The sequence below is a fragment of the Telopea speciosissima genome, chromosome 2, assembly GCF_018873765.1.
Source record: "Telopea speciosissima isolate NSW1024214 ecotype Mountain lineage chromosome 2, Tspe_v1, whole genome shotgun sequence".
In the NCBI taxonomy this organism is placed as follows: domain Eukaryota; kingdom Viridiplantae; phylum Streptophyta; class Magnoliopsida; order Proteales; family Proteaceae; genus Telopea; species Telopea speciosissima.
Window position 1 is genome coordinate 4,456,452 of NC_057917.1, and position 20,446 is coordinate 4,476,897.

Sequence of the window (20,446 nt, forward strand, 5' to 3'; positions counted from 1 at the left end):
CCCAATCCTACCCTATCCTAGGCCTAAAATCTCAACCTTAGTTCAGCCAACAGATTGAAAAGCGCAGTCTAGGCCTTGTTGGGCTCAGGGCGGGTTTGGGCTAGTTTGGGTGGGCAACTTGCACTCCTAGTAAGAATACCGATCAAGTGATCATGGGTGGCCATCGGCAGACAGAATTTGCCTTGCAACCCGATCCAATTCAAATGCATCTAAAGCATCATACATGCCTAGCGATTCGAACTGGTTCAAATGCATCTGAGATTTTTCTTGTTTATAATTTTATTTATTTATAAAAAAAAGGGAGAAAGAACGCTACCCGGTTGTGCGCTTTTGTATACCTTGCATGGCTCCCACACCTAGACGCAAAAACCGCTTTGGGTACTTGGAAATGACTGCCTTGCCCCATGTAAAGACGAAAATTCTAGATGCCCAAGGCCGTTTCTTTAAACTTTCATTAAAAAAAGAGATAGAAAGTAAATCTCTCTAATACTCCTCTTCATTCTTTACCCGTATCACTGAGTTGCAAAAGGTTTCCATTGAAATCTTAAGGTACATATGTTTAGGTTGATATAAATTGATTCTCATATATATTGTTTTGACTTTTTATGATTCAAGATTATACTGTTATGAAATTTTCATATTAATGCCATAAACAATTTATACCGCTGAAAATACTATTCTTAACTAAGGTTAATTAACATTCATATTATTATTCAAATCATAACTCATAACAATACTTATCGTAAAAAAATTTATTTTTTATTTTCAATATTTCTTAATATTTATTCATCAAACTCTCGTGCACGGTGCATCGCATGTTTGTTTTATATATAGGGCTTAACAAATGTTTTTACTTTCATAATTAACTTGTACATTAAATATAATCAGAACTTTAAATCTCTTGGCACTAGCAAAATCGAAAGCCATTCCAAGATAGATATTTTTTCTTTGTTTTTAATGTAATCAAACTATGCCAGTTGTCAATACAATACTTTTGTAAAGTCTATCGTATTTGAAGAACTTGATCAATTGAAAAAATATGTAAAGTCTATTGTATTCAATTAAGCTATGCCAATTGTACATCAAAATTTCTTTAATCTTTGATATCAGTTCCCAGGAACCCATATTGCATCATAGGGGCTGATAATGATGTCAACAAAAAATGACCGATGCATGGTACGACTCAGTTCCACCATTATTCTTGTTCATTTTAAGTGTTCTATTCACAGTTGCCAAGTTTTCATGATTATCTATATATAGTTCTTGTACAACACGTAGTTGTTCATTTTCAAGTGTAAAAGCAGTTGAGATAATTTCTATAATTTTTTTGGAAGAAAGAATGCCACCTGGTCGTACAACGCATGCTGTTCCTGTGCCCAAACACAGGGGCGTGTGTAATGACCACCGCACCCGCTAGAAAGATGGAAATGACTAGGGATGCGACAGTCATTTTGAGTCTCTATGTTTGGGTGCAGGGGTGGCATGTGCCGCGGGACGAGTGGCATTCTCTTTCCATTATAAATATTGCTAGGTTAAAGATGTAATGATATGTGATGGGTGTAGACTTAAGGTTGAATGTGAAAAGTTGCTGTTAAATAGGCAAATCTGATTGGGATTTTCTTCCATCAGTATGCATACTGAAGTATAACGCTTCACCATGTGTCACATGCTACTAGTACATGGGTTAGTCAATGTGACAAAGAACCCCTGACAAGCATTTCATTGGTAATTTCAGTTTAAAATTGGTAGAGGACATAACTAAAATTGCAAAAGATGTCATTTTGGTAATTTTATCAAAACTTTGAATCATAGTTTGAGCAACTTCCCTTGTTTTCTTTGGAGTAAAATTTGGTCATTGAAAAGTGTGTGGGGTCTTCTATCATATAGATTATAACCCATGTACTATCAAATGACAAATAGTAAAAACTTCACTAGGCATAGTAATGGTGAGAAGGATCTCTTAACAGATACCCCCACCCCCCGAAAAAAAAAAAAAAACAAGAGTCAAAAAGGTAAGAACATTATGCTTAAACTTACTGTTGCTTCGGGGAGGTTAAGTTTGAGATCATCAGATCACAATGGAGCAACCTTACCGTTGTGCCAATATCAGTCCGAAGTCTCGTCAATCCAACTCGTTCGATCCTTATATGGAAAAACCCTAAAAGATAGGATCTGGATCCTCTACTGCCTACCTGCCCAGTAGGACCGTGCTGTCCAAACACGATGCTGCGTGTAAAGACTGTCTTACCCCCACTCGGGCAAGACGTTTGGGCAGGGTTAAGGCGGACATTGCACACAACACCGTGTCTGGGCAGCACGGTCCTACCGGACAGTTAGGCAGCAGAGGATCCAAATCCTAAAAGACATTACAAGACCGATCCATCAAAATTATCACTTTTACATTAATAATTTCTATTTTCATCGCTAGTATATAATCTCGTTGATCACTGTCAAAATGAAACATTTCTTTTCCGACTATTGATTAGCACCCACAATATCATTTCCTTGTCCCAACCGGGAAGAGACCACCATTATCAGATTCAAACAGACAAGCAGGGTGACTTGGAAATTGGAATAGCCTATGCTCTATGCTACCAACCCTCAAATCATTGGTGTGGAGGAAAATTGGAATTGGAAACAATACTAGCTGTTGGTTTGACCCCTGGATCCCTTCAATCACAGGAAGTTCTATTCAGATTTACTTTCTCAATCATTTCCTACAGTGTTTATTAATGAAATTTTAAAGATCCTTAATTCAGATCGTGATGATCAATGGAGATGCAACTTTTCTAATATTGGGAGGTTTTCCACCCAACTGGATGCAAAATTCCCCTCCAAGCAAGATGGTGGTGCTTTTTTTGGAAAATTAAGACATGCGAAATTTTAAATGTTCTTGAGGCATGTCTTAAATGCACGATTGCCTGTCAAAGCAGAGCTTTCGAAATGGGTGGCGATCGATTCTACATGTGTTTTATGTGGTTCTTGTGATGGGTCCATGTGGTACTTTTTTCTATCATGTGATTGGACTGAGCGTCTTTGGGTAGCTGACCCTCTCGGATTGAGAACAGAGCTTCTCTCCAGCCTTTCTCTTGCATGGTTGTGTCTCTCTCTATTTCACTCTAGAGCTAGCATTGGATAAACAATCCTCTTATTGTTTTTTCTCAGTTTTCATAATTACTTGTTATTATATTTGGTATGTAAGTAACAATGTGATCCATTGATCGATTAAAGCTGATTCCCTTCTTATGTTCGGGTCTATAACTAAATGGCTTGGTGACTTGAACATTTATTCCCCATCCCTTTTATCTACTAATCTTCTCAATGACTGATGATTACAATTAACTATAGTTTTTCCCAATATGTATCTAACCTCAATGTACACTGCCCTGTTTTAATATGCGTAGGCATTTCTGACCTACAAGTAGGATTAACTAGTTGGGTTCTGTTTTTTTTTGCATTTTGATAGCTTGCCAGAATGGTCTATCTTCTGCAGGTTCTCAATCAATTTCGGATGCGATGAAAGCTGAGCTTATAGGAATACTGAAAGGATAGGAAGAAGCCAGAAAATCAAGTATCATACCACAAGAGGTCTGTTGCAACAACAAAGACCTTCATCCCTCTGATAACATCAAGATTCCTTGGAACCTAGTCTCTCCTTATCTTTAATTAGCAACTTAACCACTAACTTATCCAAAGTTCTTTTTAAATTATGGATTGACGACTTTATGTCCGAGCTATTAAGAAATTTAGCTCTCAAAGCCATTTTGGGTACAGATGCTATTCCCTTTAATAGCTAATTTTGTTAATACTTCCGACGTTTAAGATATAGGGATATTTCTTTTTTGGGAGAATGTTTTCTGTGCCACAGTGCAGGTTGCGCTCAAGCACATGGGTCTGCCACTCAGGGGGTAGGATGATCATTGCGCCCACTCTCATGTGTTTGGGCGCAGCCTGCACTGCGGCACAGAGAACAATGCCCCTTCTGTTTTTATGCCATCAAAAAGGAAAAAAAAAAGGGCATTGTCTGGTCGTGTAGCGTTTGAATCAGCACGGGTCAATGAGAGGGCGTACAGGAGATCAGTCCAAATGAAAATTGTTATTTGAAAATTGTTATTTCACTGGGGCTGAAGGGTAATTTCATGGGATCCTGTCTACACAGAAAACACGCGACCAGTTAGCGTTCGTAACGAAATTTTGAAACACCCCGAACTCTTCTGATAGTCTCTCCCTAGTCTTCCCGCTAAAAGTAGATTCGCAATTTGCAGAAACGTCTCCGGTGTCGCAATGTACTGTGGAAAGGAAGGTGCGAGCAAGCATTTCCACTCGATCGAAGTGAGCGTCATCGCCAATCTATGGCCCACTTACTTTCCAGAATCCTCCATGGATGATGACAAGCTCCAACTCGCTTTACATCTTGCCCATTTCTTCTCCAAACCACCTGGAACAAGTCTACTTTCACAGGTACGCTCAGAAACCATGATAAGTTCATTTTTCTCTTCACCAATTCTTTCGTGCAGAATCTCTTTCATTTCGTCTGAGAAGTTTAGGGTTCTTGTGTTGCGCTTGAGCCTGAATTGCAAATGTTTGTTTGCCCTACCGTCACTGGTTCTCACTTGCTTTGTATTAATCCATCGTTTTTTTTTTCCTTTTCGTAATCGATCAACTATAGTTATTTTATTGGAAAAATGTTGGCAAGAAGATCGATTACATTCTGCGAGGTGTTTCTGGATGAGGATTAATGTTAAGAACATAGGAAAGTAACACAGCTCAACGGTGAGATGTGTGAACGGAACTGAGTTTTCGAACCCTAGAAATTCATGTCTGAGAATTTAATGAATTGCTTGTTATACTCTTTAAGCTTTGAACCCGGTAGACTTATTTGTGACTTGAGAAACTAGTTATGCTCAAATAACATGACCAGGTTAAGGACGATGACGGTTTCTTCTTCTTGCCAATTGACCTCCAACAACTTCGGAAAATATGTGAAGTTGAGAAGTTCTTCGCGGAGCTTGAGAAAGATCCTAAGAATGCCATATCATGTATGGCTATCGCAGTTCACAAGGTATATAGTTAAAGCCATAAAACGTCACATTACATTCAATTATACATTTGCTTGGGATTAATAGTAGGTTTATTCTGTACCAGGCTTTGTTGCCCAAGTTGGACAATTGCATCAAGATAAATATTCGGCTGCATAATTACCCTGAGTCAATGATTGCTTTGAAGAACCTAAAAGCTGCTTATATTGGTCATCTCAAAACTATTTACAGTTTTCAGTCTTTTCATGGTTTAAGCTTTGTTAAGTAGAAAAAGATGAATGACCTCTGTTAGTCATTTAACAGGCAAGCTTGTATCGGTGCGTGGTACAATTGTCAAAGTTAGCACTGTCAGGCCTTTAGTGGTAGAGATGGATTTTACATGTGCCAAGTGTGGCACTGAAATCACGAGGATCTTTCCTGATGGAAAATTCTCACCACCATCAGTTTGTGCTTTCCATGGATGTAAGAGCAAAAATTTTAACCCAATAAGGTCTACAGCCAGGACTATAGATTTCCAGAAAATAAGGCAAGCACTGCATATTCCATCCTTCATCAATGTTACTTTCACTACCTATTTTTGGAATATTTCTGATGTTTTCATTTGTCTATTCAGACTTCAGGAGCTGCTAAAATCTGAGAATCATGAGGAAGGCCGAGTGCCACGAACTGTAGAGTGTGAGCTGACTGAGGATCTAGTTGATGCATGCATACCTGGAGATGTGGTGACTGTTACTGGAATTATAAAAGTAATTAACAATTACATGGATATTGGAGGGGGTATGACTGCTATTTCTCTTTTACTTGACGATTTTGCCTCACTTATGATGCTAGATTTTATTTCTGTCATTGAGGTTTATTCATGTTCTCTTTTTGAGGCCATGGTGCCTTTAGCAGATACCAAAGTCAATATTTATCATATTTTCCTACAAGTCTAATATTCATTCAATAAGTTTGGCATATTACTAACTGATGATGAGGTTTTTCAATTATGGTTATACAGAATTTTTTTGTGCATTCATGCCTGGGGAAGTTCTTTCTTAATTGCTGTTTTACGCAGGTCTCTGATTATGCTCTTGTTTCATAAAATCTGTTGCATGATTCTGTGTTGTCATGTGAGTTTTGTGCCCTTTAAAGATGGAAAGTAGCTGTTTGATTATGCCCTTGTTTCATAAATCTGTGGCTGCAAATATTGACGCAGGCATCCAGGCATGCTGATTGATATTTTGCATAACTGACATAGAAGGCTTATCTTGTGGATTTTTTTGGGGGTGTAAATTTTCTATGCCTTCTATCAGTGTATCTGGACATGACTATCTTTTGTCCAAATCATTACTAGTCCTGTTTCCTGCCCTTTTTCTATGTAATTTTAGAGACCATGCCATTAAGTTGATGCAAAACCGATGAAAACTACAGAATTCAGATAAAGTAATCAAGGTATTCTCAAAATAGCATATATTTTTAGCAACAGTTTTCCCCAGGTTTTGTCAAGTACATTACTGAATTTGCTGTGGAAATTTATTTTTAATGCCTTGATCACCATATTAATTCGAACTATCTGTAAGAATGTGACCCGATTTTGCTTTCCCCGTATGGCAAAAGTTATTGAATCTCACCTTCTGTACTTTGAACTCTGTGCACTTTCAGGTTCTTTATGCTATTTCTTGGGATACTAGAGATGGCTGTCATTTAACAGACATGTTTGTGGTCCATGTAGCATACATCTTTTGTTTATAGAAATTAATATTTTTGCTGAAAGAATACATTTCTTTTGAGAGTAAGAATATATAGGTCTTGTGTAGCTTCTGATAGCTATAATTTTCTGTAGTTCTTGTGTAATACTTGTATCAAAAAACATTTTTGTCCTACTGTGGTTGAATATGGTGCTTTATTGTTCCCTTTGTGTTAGGAGTTGAGCCTATTTTATATTCACAATAATGAGTAATGACTCTTTCATTCCTATCTTAGTTGTCTAGCTCTAGCATGCATGTGATTGTATTGTGACTTCTAATAATGTTAATTTCCAGCAACTCATTTTTCTTTTCCATTATTCTACTGGAATATGTTGGTGTTACTTATGGAATTGTCTCATGTTGGATGTATCAATGCAAAGTATTTGTTTTTACAAATCCATGTATTGTTATTTAGAATTTGTAAGTTGTTTGTCAGTGGAACTAATCCTCTCAGCTTTCTTTATATGAAAGACACAAACTCAAGAGAATTTTGACAATGTCAGGGAAATCAAAAAGCAAGAATCAAGGTTTATACTATTTATATCTAGAGGCAGTTTCAATTAGGAACTCGAAGTCCCAGCCTATACCTGAGGATATGCAAGATGGTAGTGCTGATGTTAGAGCTACGGAGCTGTTGGATTTGTATTCATTTTCTCAAAGGGATCTGGAATTTATTGTTAAGTTCTCAGAGGAGTATGATTCAGATATCTTCCGTCAAATACTTCAGTCTATTTGTCCTTCTATCTATGGCCATGAGCTTGTCAAAGGTAGACAAAATCTCTTACAGTTATGAGTTTTCATTGGTTCTTCTTATTGTATTGTTTTATAGAACTTGCATAGATTTCAGTTATCTGTTGCTAATAATCTTGTTGAAAGTGAGAATATTAGAATTGGTGAATAATTTCTTGTTGGATTATTGCTCAAAATAATCATCAAAATTGATACATCTCAATTGTTTAACCAGACGTACTCATGATTTAGAAGTATGTATGGTTCTATTTGAATTTTAGGCTTTGTCCTCTTGTTTCATTAGATGAGGGTTTGGGTAAATTAGATTGTCTAAGCATGTTTTAAGAAGAAGAGTTTTTTCTCCCTTCCTCCTCGTTTCTCTCTCTGTTTTTCTGAATCTCAGTGACACTTATATTGGCTCACCTTGTCTATGCCGGTGACCAGATTGGTACTTTTATACTAATTTTTTTTTTCACTCTTTTTTCGAAACAGCCGGCATAACACTATCATTGTTTGGAGGTGTGAGAAAGCATTCAGCAGATCAGAACAAGGTCCCTGTTAGAGGAGACATTCATGTCCTTGTTGTTGGTAGATATAAACCATCTCCTGTCTTCTGAGTCAAACTTTTGTGGGTTGTTAAGTTGTTTTGCTTTCCATTTCTGTGTTTGGTAGTGTTTTCTTGTTTTTAAATTGACAGCTTATGCTGCTGAGACAGATGAAAGCATAAGAAAACATAAACTTTTTATGAAAACTCTATCATAGTTTGCCTATATCATGGGAATTAACATTAATATCTATATTGTTCATTTTCAGGTCAAAATTATTATGAAATTGTTCAGCAACTAAAGATTAAAAAAAGTGATGAATGTACTCAAATGTTTGAATTTTATGTTGCCAGGTGATCCTGGGTTGGGTAAGAGCCAACTGCTGCAAGCAGCAGCTGCTGTTTCTCCACGAGGCATATATGTATGTGGTAATGCAACAACAAATGCAGGTCTCACAGTCGCCGTTGTGAAGGATTCTATGACAAGTGACTATGCTTTTGAGGCTGGTATATATGAAGCACATTCATCTTCCTTTGTTTTCCTTTCAAGCTTTTCATTCTTCCAATCTTTTGGATGAACTTATTGTTGGATCGTGGAACACGAGAGGGGGGGGGTAAATTGGGTTAAAATGAAAATTCTCTCAAATGAATTCCTCGATTCATCCAAGACACAGAACTCCTTAAAGAGAGCTGATGAAGAAGAGGGTGTGTAAATAAGGTTACAAGAAGAGAAATTGAGAGACAATTTAGACACAAGATTTGTAGTGGTTTGTTAACTTGCCCACATCCACTCCCAAGATCACACTTGGCTTTGACAGGTTCACTATCTCTAACTCACTTACAAAGCTTTTAGGAGATCAACACAAACCCAAGTGATTTAGGCATACTCGCACCTAGTGGTTTTACCAAGGCTCACCACTAACAACCCAAACAACTCTAACTACAAAGATGAGAAGATAATTCAATGGCTCAATAGCCAAGATACAAAATTTAATGCACAATTAAAAGCCCCTGACAAGGTTGGTATACAAATGAAGGCACAATGAATGAATCTCACAATAGAGGCAAGGACATTTTAGAATGTTCAATTGATGGCTCAAAGTGGTAGATTAAATGTCCCCAACAACCATCTTAAATAGTGTTCAAAGGGGGCTAAAAAAACCTTGTCAAAATAGGGTCCAACAGGCAAAAGACACCCTTACCGGTCAACCACCATTTTCAGCCGGTCGTCCAGATGGAAGTGACTGTTACTATATATTGCTGTTTTATAGCCGATGAATAGTAGCCAGATCGACACCGGTGGACCACCTAAGTGACCGGAAGACTTCCGGCTGCTGCCAGTACAAGAGGTGGCAAAAGCCAACTCTCTGTGGGTTTGCAGTCGATAGCTGCTGTTGGACTGGTGAAGCGACCAGTTCATCAAATCTCTCGGGTATAGGATGCGGCTGCTATTCCGGAGAGCCGGTGACGCGACCAGATGCCTCTTTAAGTTAATTTTGATTTTGATTTTGACTAACTTAGATACCAAACTTATTCTAATATGTTCTTAGTCAAAAGCACTCAATTTTGGTCAAGTTAATTCTCGAGGTCGGTCAACCAAAGGGTCCTAAGTCAAGTTATGCCTTGGGAGATTAATTTAGGTCTTTTGTTTAGGTCCTAAGTGTCCATGGTGGGAGAATCACTTTGCATAGGATTTTTACAAGAGATATACAAATTACATAGTAAAAATCCCGAGTCTAGAGATGTCTTCAAACCTAGTCCTTGATGAATACCGTTGAAGCTCTTGACCCATTGTTGGAATGGAACATCTCCAGCAAACTTGGTCTTACACAAGACACATGATTTCCATTGAATTGTCACTTGCTGCCAATGATGGATGATCAAGAAACCTTGACCAACCATGAAGTCATTGTCACAAAACATTATGCATACTTACACACAACAAAAAAAGGGAGATATAATACAATTATATCAAACATATTCCCATGGTTTAGTTATCACAAAAAATCAAATAGACAATTCCTCAACACTTATAATGATCTACAAGTTAGAAATTAGGTGCGGATCGATTCTAACAAGGGAACAAGGATTAACAGTTAGGGGAAGGAGAAAAAGGAGGAAGAAGGAAGAAAGAAGAAGAAGAGTTCGGAATCGTGAGGGAGAATGGACTCCACTCAACTATTTTCTTCATTAACAACTTCTTGAAATTATATAGGTCTCCCTGGGGAGGTGAAAGGTAAAAAGAATAAAATATAAAATTACAACTTAACATGACTTATAATAAGCCAGTGACAACAATACCCCTTACAACCATAGTACAAAAACTCGTTTCGTCTCGGTCAAAATCTCAGAAATTTTGAGTATTTCAGTCGAGCCGAAACGAAACGTAACCTCGAATTGAAAAAATATAAAAACTCGATCAAAATTTCAGACATATACCGAAATTTTGACTATTTGTAACATCTCGCCGAAATTTCGGCAAGATGTTACAAACTTACTTTATAAAAGGTAAAGGTCTCGTGAGTCGTGAGTCTCGGTCGAAATTTCGACCGAGAGCTCACTAGCCTTGGTTTTTTCACTTTTTTTCCTCCCATTTCTTCCTCTTTCACTTGTTTTTGGTGATTGTTGATATCTTTGAATCTTCGCCGCATCTACGCCGAAATCACCTGGGAAACACAGTATTGAACCTTCTTAGTACATCAGTGAAGCCTTCCTAAAGCCGTCATATCATAGTGGATTAGTGGTTAGTTCTTCACACTTTGGTGATTCATATCCTAGGATAGGTTACCTTCAGCATGTTGATGATGCAATTTACATGGCAACTGTGGAGGTCTATACTCGTTTCTTCTCCCAGACTATGACGTGGCATTCATATGTTCTACAGTCAGAGGACAATGCACATCGGCTCCATCGGACTATGAGTGGGGTTGATCCTGGACGGCGGAGTAATTATTATTAGTGGGGTTGATCCTGCACATCGGTTCCATCGGGCAATAGTCGGCCATCAAACGATAGAACACATTGTCTATCGTCCAACTTCTCTTCTCTCCTTTATTTCTGGGTTTGTCACAACTAAAAGTGTTTTACTAACAAAAAAGATGCAACTATGTTTGTGAAATGTTGAGGGCTGACCGAGAGGAGGCTACAAAAGCAGGATTTTTTTCCCTCTAAGATTATCATCCCTCAGTGTAGGGTCCAATTTTCTTTTTAAATATTGCAAAAGAATTCTCTAAATGTGACCTAGCTAATATATATGCATGGAGAGAAATTTTTTAGCCTTGGACAACTCTAACCTCTTTTTTCTGTTTCTCTGGGCTCACCTTCTGATGTAGATCCCAGCCCCATTCATGGGCTGACATGCAGTCCCTAATCGAAGGAAGAAGATCTAGTCCAGCCAAGACCAGTCAGCTCGAGCCTAACCAGTCCCTAACTTTGGGACAGAATTGGACAGAATTGGACCAGCCAATTTGTCTTCATCAAGCCATTCCCTTAGCAGCTTCTCAGCAGCAGCTTGTAAGCAACTTTCAGCAGCAGCTTGTAAGCAGCTTCTCAGCAAGTATCTACTACTATTCTCTTAGCTAAGCCCTCACTATATATAGAGGCCTTATTGTAAGTTTTTGAAAAGAATAGAAATGAATGAAAAAAAAATGTAAGCTTGCTTTTGCAAACCATTGTCCTGAGAAAGGCTAAGAGATCAACTGAGAGAGTTGAGGGTGAGAGGCCCACGGCTGAGACAACCCTCTATCTCTCCATCTTCTCTTCTATGTTCTGTTTTATTTGCTGATTTGTTCCCTTAATCTGAAGTTTATTGATTGAGATCTAGATCCTGCTTGGGGTTAGATCATTCGTGATTTAACCTTACATTAAATTGGTATCAGAGTAGACAGACTACCATGGAAGTCATTGAAATTTTGAAGATGGAAGAGCAACAAGAGAAGAGAGACTCAATAATCACAGCCATTGAATCCATTCCGGAGATGTTGGTGTGTGAACCACAACTTGATAATGATTGGGCTGTTGATGATACCAAGGAGAAGAGTGTGAAGACACCCTGGATGATAACAATGACATCTATGAAGTTAATGTTGAATTTCCAGCAATTTCTATCGTCATGAAAGAGTCAGCCCTTGATGTTCCGAATGCCGAGGCTTACATTGAAGAATTTAAAGTAATCAAAGTTAAGGCAGTGAATGATGTGGAAGTTGAACACGTGGAATTTGTTATTCCACCAAAGTACTTTGAAAAACGAACTCCACACATTCTGGATTACATCTGTATCTTCAAGGAACTGCAAAAATATTTGTTTGGACAGAAATTTGACATTCACCACACCAAGCTTAACCCTACCATCTTCAAAATTCGAGGTCGAATTTTTTCTAGGAGGGGGAGAGCTGATGTAGATCCTAGCCCCATGCATGGGCTGACATACAATCAAAGGAAGAAGATCTAGTCCAGCCAAGATCAGTCAGCACAAGCCTAACCAGTCCCTAACTTTGGGACAAAATTGGACCAGCCAATTTGTCTTCATCAAGCCATTCCCTTTGCAGCTTCTAAGTAGCTTCTCAGCAACAACTTCTAAGCAGCTTCTCAACAAGTATCTACTACTATTCTCTTGGCTAAGCCCTCACTATATATAGAGGCCTTATTGTAAGTTTTTGAAACGAATAGAAATGAATGAAAAAAAAAAAATTAAGCTTGCTTTTGCAAACCATTGTCCTGAGAAAGGCTGAGAGATCAACTGAGAGAGTTGAGGGTGAGAGGCCCACGACTGAGACAACCCTCTATCCCCATTACCCTTCTATCCCTCCATCTTCTCTTCTATCTTCTGTTTTATTTGCTGATTTGTTCCCTTAATCTGAAGTTTATTGATTGAGATCTAGATCTTGCCTGAGGTTAGATCATTTGTGATCTAACCTTACATTACCTTCTTTCTCATGCAATGTTATCTCCTGCTATATCTTAATGGGGGTAGTCTGTGGACATCCACCCACAGAACCAAACGGTGGAAGCGTGGAAATGGGCATGCCTCATCCTTTATCATTTATCCCAATTTCTTTTTCGTTTTCCCCCTCTTTCATCCTCTTAATGTGCCTAGAAAGTTTCCAGGAAGGCAGGTGTTAGCGCACATCTTTATTAGGATGGAAGAGAAAGAAGTCTTTAAAGATAACCAACAACCCATCTTATCCTCTCTCTCTCTCTGTATTCCCTTCTTAATGAAATGCTAAGCTACAACCCAACCTTGTCTACAACAACAACCATAACCTTATCCCAACTAAATGGGGTCGGCTACATAGATCCGAAAAGATCATGACAGTAATAGACATAAGAGCAGTAGAAGGAAGAAAAGGTAATAAGGGATTAAAAATAAATAAATAAATAAAATAAGGGTTTTTGACAAATGCCCCCTGAAAATGCCCATTTGTCCAAATACCCCCTACAACTTTTCTAATTGCAAACTCCTCTCCACTTTCAAAACATTGTAGCACTTTTGTCCTTGCCGTTAATTTGGGATGTTAGATGTTAGTTTTAAGGAATCTAATGACCAAAATGCCTTTCTGATAATAACCCACAAAAATTAAAGAATAAAATGACCAAAACGCCCTCATCTTCCCCAAATCGATTAGGGTTGAAACTGGAAATTTTTTCCCCAAATTGGCTAGGGTTTGAACCCATCTTTTCTTCATGTTCTTCTTATGATCAAACTCTCACTTGAGTACTTCAATCTGTTTCAGAGTGGTTTTTGAATAGAGGTCAACAATGGATATCGATTGGGTTCATTACCTAAAGGGCATGTTGAAACCGATTGCGACACTCACAGTGGTTTTAATGGCTGTGGCTCTGTCTTACTTCCAGAAGCTTGGGTTAGGGAAGGAGATGCTCTACTTTGTTACAAGGGCTTTTCTTCAGTTGTCTGTGATTGGTTTCGTGCTTCAGTTCAATTTTAAATCGGAATAACGGTTTTTGGATTCTCGGAGCTTACTTGTTCATGGTTTGTTTCCTTTATTTCATTTCCTCCACTACTTCAGCTACTTTCAGCATTAATTCCTTATTTTCTTCATGAAACATTCATGAACAGTGGTAATGAATTACTTTGGCTGTGATTGGTTCAGGCAAATCTCTACTGTTGCTACTCAATTTTAATTTTTTTAGAGATGGGAGACCATATGATCAAAAGACGCGGCTTTAACTAAAAACAGCATTGCCTATATCTCCAAAAGTTTGAAAAGATGGTGGAAATGGTGGTAAAATAGAGAGGTTGAGAAGTAGAAAGCATCTTGTGTGATCTTCTGGAGGATACTCTTAATACACACTTCTGTTCTGACTGGAAGAACTTCTGCAATAGAAATGCTGTTTCAATTAGACAATATTGCCTTTTGAGGATAATGTTACACTTAATTAAGTTATTTACCCCCATTTTTACATTCTATTCATGTTCTTGCAGATCTCCATTGCTGCTTACACGGCAGGCAAACGTACAAAACATGTACCACATGGGAAGTACATTGCAGGAACCCAATCGATATCCATTGTTGACCTCTATTCAAAAACCACTCTGAAACAGATTGAAGTACTCAAGCGAGAGTTTGATTATAAGAAGAACATGAAGAAAAGATGGGTTTAAACCCTAACCAATTTGGGGCAAAAATTTTCAGTTTCAACCCTAATCGATTTGGGGAAGATGAGGGCATTTTGGTCATTTTATTCTTTAATTTTTATGGGTTATTATCAGAAGGGCATTTTGGTCATTAGATTCCTTAAAACTAACATATAACATCCCAAATTAACGGCAAGGACCAAAGTGCTGCAATGTTTTGAAAATAGGGGGGAGTTTGCAATTAGAAAAGTTATAAGGGGGCATTTGGATAAATGGGCATTTTCAGGGGGCATTTGTCAAAAACCCATAAAATAATATAAAATAAAACTACTAAAGGAAAAAAGCCTAAGCAGTAGTCAAAGCAACATCCCAGGAACATCCACCTACGAGGGGTCGGTTACTCGGGTCCTTGTCCTCCAAACAACTCTATCCACAACCATACTAGGATCGAGCCCTACCATATGCATATCTTTTCTCACTTCTCCAATAGTCATTTTAGGCCTGCCCCTACCTCTTTTAGCTCCTTCAAATTGAATCTGGTCACTCTTCCTTACTGGTGCATCAATGGGTCTCTTTTGGACATGACCAAACCACCTCAAGCGGCTCTCACGAAGCTTGTCCTGGATTGGTGCAACTCCCACTTCAGTTCTAATACAAGCATTCCTTATCCTATCTCTCCTGGTCTTGCCGCGCATCCTCCTCAACATCCTCATCTCCACTACAACCCAACCTTGTCTCTAGTCCTTAAACTTGGTGAGCCAGATAATTTTACGTGCTTGATAAGAAATGGATGAATATTCATTCTTCTTGCTGGCATGTTTTGGTCTGAAACACATTGTGCTACACCGATAAGAAAATTTTGGGGATTAACATGTTGGTAATAAATGGAGGTCCATGAGCTACTTCATTATCTGGCTAGAACAGAATCATTTTATAAACAGAGTTTTGGTGACAATATCATCGTTTTTAGTTTACAGGAACAGTATGCACATAAATTATTATTCATCAATTTTATTTAAAGTTGATCTGCCAATCCTAATGATATAAATTCCAAGCAGGTGCCATGGTTCTTGCAGACCGTGGATTATGCTGTATTGATGAGTTTGATAAAATGTCTGCAGAACATCAGGTTTGTGACTTTTGTTTCTATTGACCAGCCCAATAAGTTGTGCATATGGGATTTAAGACTTGGGTGGTTTATCCATTTTTTGTTCATCTTAGTCTCTATTAGAAGCCATGGAGCAACAATGTGTCTCTGTTGCAAAGGCTGGACTAGTAGCAAGTTTATCAGCACGTACTTCTGTGCTAGCAGCAGCGAATCCTGTTGGTGGCCATTATAAGTAATATCCTTTTACCATTCACTTCAGGCTCCAATAATCTTTATTATGTTCTAAGATTTGTTCTTTCTTGGTACACCATCATAAAGTTGTTTTGTGAAAATGACCTCAATATTCAATACGACAGTTTCAATGAGTAAAGTGCGCACTGTCAGAAAGTATGGACAGTAATATGCAATATGAAAAATATGGAAGCCATTTTCATACACAAACACACCTCATATTGCATTGTATGCTCCATATTTTCCCGTTGATTGCTACTTACGTCCAAAGGTTATGACACTGCATTTTGGTCATTGATAACTATGATGCATATTTAGGTCATTCTCCCCCCCAGTTGGTCGTTTTTTTTTCTTTTTTTTTTGGGGGGGGGGGGTGTGTGGAGGGTGGAAGTAAAGTGACAGCATGAATCTCGATTACTTGAAGCTTCTTGTCTTTCATCATGATTATGTAAATATTTACTAGAGGCTCCATTTGTTTTGATTGATTTCAGAATTTGAACTTTCATTTATATAAATTATTTTGTATGTCTTTGGTATTTTTGTCATTTTTCTATTGTTTATGAGAAAGAAGCACATTTAAGCATCGTTGAATTAGGATAAGAATTCAACTATATGATGGGGTTAGTGTCCTCAATAGGTGGTACTTGTATCATGGATCAAGATGCCAACATTTTTTTCTTCTGGAAAACAACATCCAGAAATTTAAAATGGTAGTTGTTTTTCAAAACTTTGTATTGTGTTTCAAGAAAATATTTTCATGTTTCTTTAGACCAATACAATTTCCTTTTGCCTTCAGCAACATCTGCAAAATATTTTCGTTGAAACAAACATAGCCTAAGAGAATCTTTGCTACAATCAAGAACTTTTTGCTACTCTTTTTTGGTGAACTAATAATTATTGCAGTTCGTATGGCCCTTTGTATTCCTTTCATGTGACAATTTCTTCAGAAGCAAGGAATTAATTTTTCTTTTCTATTGAGAGTTCGACTTTTGGGGCCATTGCTGGACCAGTTATAAAAGGTTCGGGTTGCCAGGGAAAATGCCCGGGTTCAAATATTGATAATAACCATTTTGCGTAAAAGTGCCGAAGGACCTCACATAGGAGGGACTGTCTCTAAACTCATCCCTCCCAGGACCTCGCATAGGAGGACCAGCACTGGGCCATGGCTTTTTTTTATTGAGAGTTCGACTTTAAGATCCATGAATCTACTAGAATTTATAAGCCATACTGTTAACTTTTTCTTTTATTTTTTACTACACCTAGTTTTCTAATAACTTCGTTCTGAAATCCAATTGCAGCCGTGCAAAAACTGTCAACGAGAATTTGAAAATGAGTGCTGCTCTCCTCTCGCGATTTGATTTGGTCTTCATTTTACTTGATAAGCCTAATGAACTGCTTGATAAGCAAGTCTCTGAGCACATCATGTCAGTAAGTTATTGTCTCAAACCTACATACGTGGGTGCATGGTGATATGTGAGTGTTGTGTCATACATTCCTACTTTAAATGTACTTGAACATGGCATGGGAAATAAGCATTCATCTTCACTTCCACTATGTAGATTCTTAAGCATTTACACATGCATGGTGATATGTGAGTGTTGTGTCATACATTCCTACTTTAAATGTACTTGAACATGGCATGGAAAATAAGTATTCATCTTCACTTCCACTATGTAGATTCTTAAGCATTTACACATGAATGATTTGGTCGGGACAGCTGCATTTCGGACCTCTGTCCTGAGCTCACACATGATTGCATGTATAGGGAGGCTTAGAACTTACATAAAAAAAGGATGTACACAGTGCACGAGGCTCCCGCCATCGTGGGGTCTGCGGAGGGTCATATTGTATGCAGCCTTACCCCTGCTTTGGGAGAGGCTGTTTCCTAAAAGTTGAAGAATGGTACATAGCTATGTACTGAAAGTGTCGTCCTTCTTAATGATATGGTGGAATGCATGGATGTCTTGTGCAGCTTCATGCAGGATATGGGGAGAATTCTGGAGCCAAAAGACAACGAAGAGGTAATGCTGTTAATTATTTCTTCATCAAATCACCTAATTAAAATCTCTCTTTAACAGAATATGCATTTTATTTTGAAAAGATGCGGCACTGCACGATGATAAAGAGACAGATTTGAGTGTAAAAGGTAGTTCTTTAGCTTCAATGTTGAGACTTGACCCAAAGAAAGACAGAGATTTTGTCCCTTTGCCTGGTCCACTTCTTCGCAAATATATTGCTTATGCAAGAACTTTTGTCTTCCCCAGGTGATCTTGACAGAAACTATTCCTGTTGGTTCTATCTATAGACTCACCCAGCAGAACTTATTTGAACTTTTGTTGCATTAGGATGTCAAGAGCTGCAGCAGAAATTCTACAGAAGTTTTACTTACGATTGAGAGACCGAAATACTTCAGCTGATGGTACTCCAATAACAGCTAGGCAACTGGAAAGTCTAGTGAGACTGGCAGAAGCTCGTGCAAGGTTGGATCTAAGGGAAGAAATAACAGCTCAAGATGCTTTGGTGGGTTCGTATAACAGAGCTAGCTTGTTAATTCTGTCCCCCTGAATTTAAAATTTTTATGATGCTTTTAAAACTGAACTCCATTATTAGCACATTTTGGCATGACGGTTGTTTAACAGCCAAACCATCTGGGTGGAAAGGTCCATAGTCCACACCCTGACCCCCACACACATACACATAGGATCAACAGCCATTTCCATCTGTAGAAACCGCTTCCTCTAAAAGGCCGACCTTAAAGGAAAGGGAGGAAACAATATGTATATCATACAGGAGCTCTAACACGGCGGACTATCCAAAGGGGGACACGGGTGGATAAATAATTTAACACCTGCCTGCTTCCAGGGGGACTCGATACCGTGATCCCTGCCTGCTCTAATACCATGTAGAAACCGCTCCCTCTAAAAGGCCAACCTCATAGGAAAGGGAGGAAACAATATGTATATCATACAGGAGCTCTAACACGGCGGATTATCCAAAGGGGGACACGAGTGGATAAATAATTTAACATCATCTGTATGACCACAGGGCCTAGCAGTCTGTGGAAACACTGTTCTCTATCTGTCAACTACAGAGTACAGAGTGATTCTTGAAACCAGACATGGCTCAAAAGAAAGGAAATCCAAGCCATAGCTGCTGAAAGGATAAACCATAGCCTTCAAGGAATGCCTTCTCAAAACTACTCTTTGATGAATGTTATTAAATAATAAGTTGCTCAAATAATTGCTTTGTAGTTCATTCATATCTACAGTTTGGTTAGATGTGATACTGCTAAAAATTTGCAGAAAACTATACATGAGTACAACCTCATCCTTGATTGGAAACTCAAGATTTACAACTTCTCTTCAGAACTTTGCTTTGCATTAAAATATCATGGGTTGCAGTAATAGCACACATTTCGATTGAGCCCTGAGCTCAATCATTATTGTTTCTCTTTCTACACGTTCTCTGAATTGTAGACAAAACAATAGACTTGTTCTTAATCTCTCCAGATACATCAATGCACCATCATCTGGTTTTGCAGGATGTGGTTGAAATAATGAAAGAATCTTTGTATGATAAATACGTAGATGAGCATGGTTTTGTGGACTTTGGTCGGAGTGGTGGGATGAGTCAATCGAAAGAGGCCAAAAGATTTCTTAGTGCCCTCCATAAACAATCAGAGTTGCAGCAGAAAGATTTGTTTACCGTATCTGTAAGCTGTCTTCCTTCTCTGTTTGCTTTAGCAGTTGCTGCTTTTCCTCCCTCTTACAATATAAAATAATGAAATCTCACTGCTTTTTCAGGAAATGTACAGTTTGGCAGATAGGATTGGCCTTAAAGTTCCAGATATTGATACATTTTTGGATAACTTGAACAGTGTTGGTTATCTACTTAAGAAGGGACCTAAGAAATATCAGGTACTCCTCAGACTATCCATACCCAACTCTTCCAAGTGCTAGAACCAAGGGCGGGGGGGGGGGGGGGGAATCCTTTCCCACAGCTAAACCCAGTGAACTGGCAAGCTTGGTCCATTCTGTAGAAAATTGTTCCTAGTTCTTCATCACAGAATCAATCTAAGTGCTTCATATTTATCATAAAATTGATTTCTTTAGTTCAGACTGCAAATGTTGCTTGGCTTCACAGCAGAACCACAGTAACAATCGGTGATCTCAAATTTCTCTCATGCAGGTGTTGTCATCATCTTATTCTCGGAGTCAACAATCATGGTCTAGGGGCTAAAGTTGTTCAGCATGAAAACAAGGTTGAATTATATTTCTTTATTCTTTTGTAAATATTTTATGGTTTACAGTACTTTGTATGTGTTTCCCATCACTTTTCTGATGCTAAAATAATCTGTCATTCTTTTGACAGTTTGATGATTTTGCGCATATGGACATGCTTGTTTGTGGTATATATTTTATTTGGTTATCTAAAAAATCCAAGGTTTAAAAACTCGGAGTCGGTACAGAA

At 38.2% G+C, this 20,446-nt stretch overlaps 1 protein-coding gene across 1 annotated transcript; it reads left to right on the plus strand.

Annotated features, from left to right (window-relative positions):
- The first annotated feature begins 4,213 nt into the window (after positions 1–4,213).
- LOC122649777 (probable DNA helicase MCM8) lies at positions 4,214–20,372 on the plus strand. The gene is made up of 17 exons (XM_043843017.1): positions 4,214–4,461; positions 4,922–5,062; positions 5,146–5,248; positions 5,343–5,565; positions 5,653–5,816; positions 7,273–7,536; positions 7,991–8,086; positions 8,397–8,549; positions 15,696–15,766; positions 15,859–15,977; positions 17,275–17,404; positions 17,949–17,997; positions 18,078–18,240; positions 18,322–18,496; positions 19,518–19,688; positions 19,780–19,893; positions 20,165–20,372. Exons 1-17 carry the CDS (start codon positions 4,285–4,287, stop codon positions 20,213–20,215), a joined length of 2,364 nt encoding a protein of 787 aa, XP_043698952.1. The 5' UTR covers positions 4,214–4,284; the 3' UTR covers positions 20,216–20,372.
- Positions 20,373–20,446: the final 74 nt, after the last annotated feature.

Excerpts from the sequence above, each read along its gene's own strand:
- LOC122649777 (XM_043843017.1), top strand. The coding sequence starts at position 4,285 with ATGTACTGTGGAAAGGAAGGTGCGAGCAAGCATTTCCACTCGATCGAA. Across the intron at positions 4,462-4,921 it reads GAACAAGTCTACTTTCACAG|GTTAAGGACGATGACGGTTT; the intron begins GTACGCTCAGAA and ends TAACATGACCAG. Across the intron at positions 15,978-17,274 it reads CCTGTTGGTGGCCATTATAA|CCGTGCAAAAACTGTCAACG; the intron begins GTAATATCCTTT and ends ATCCAATTGCAG.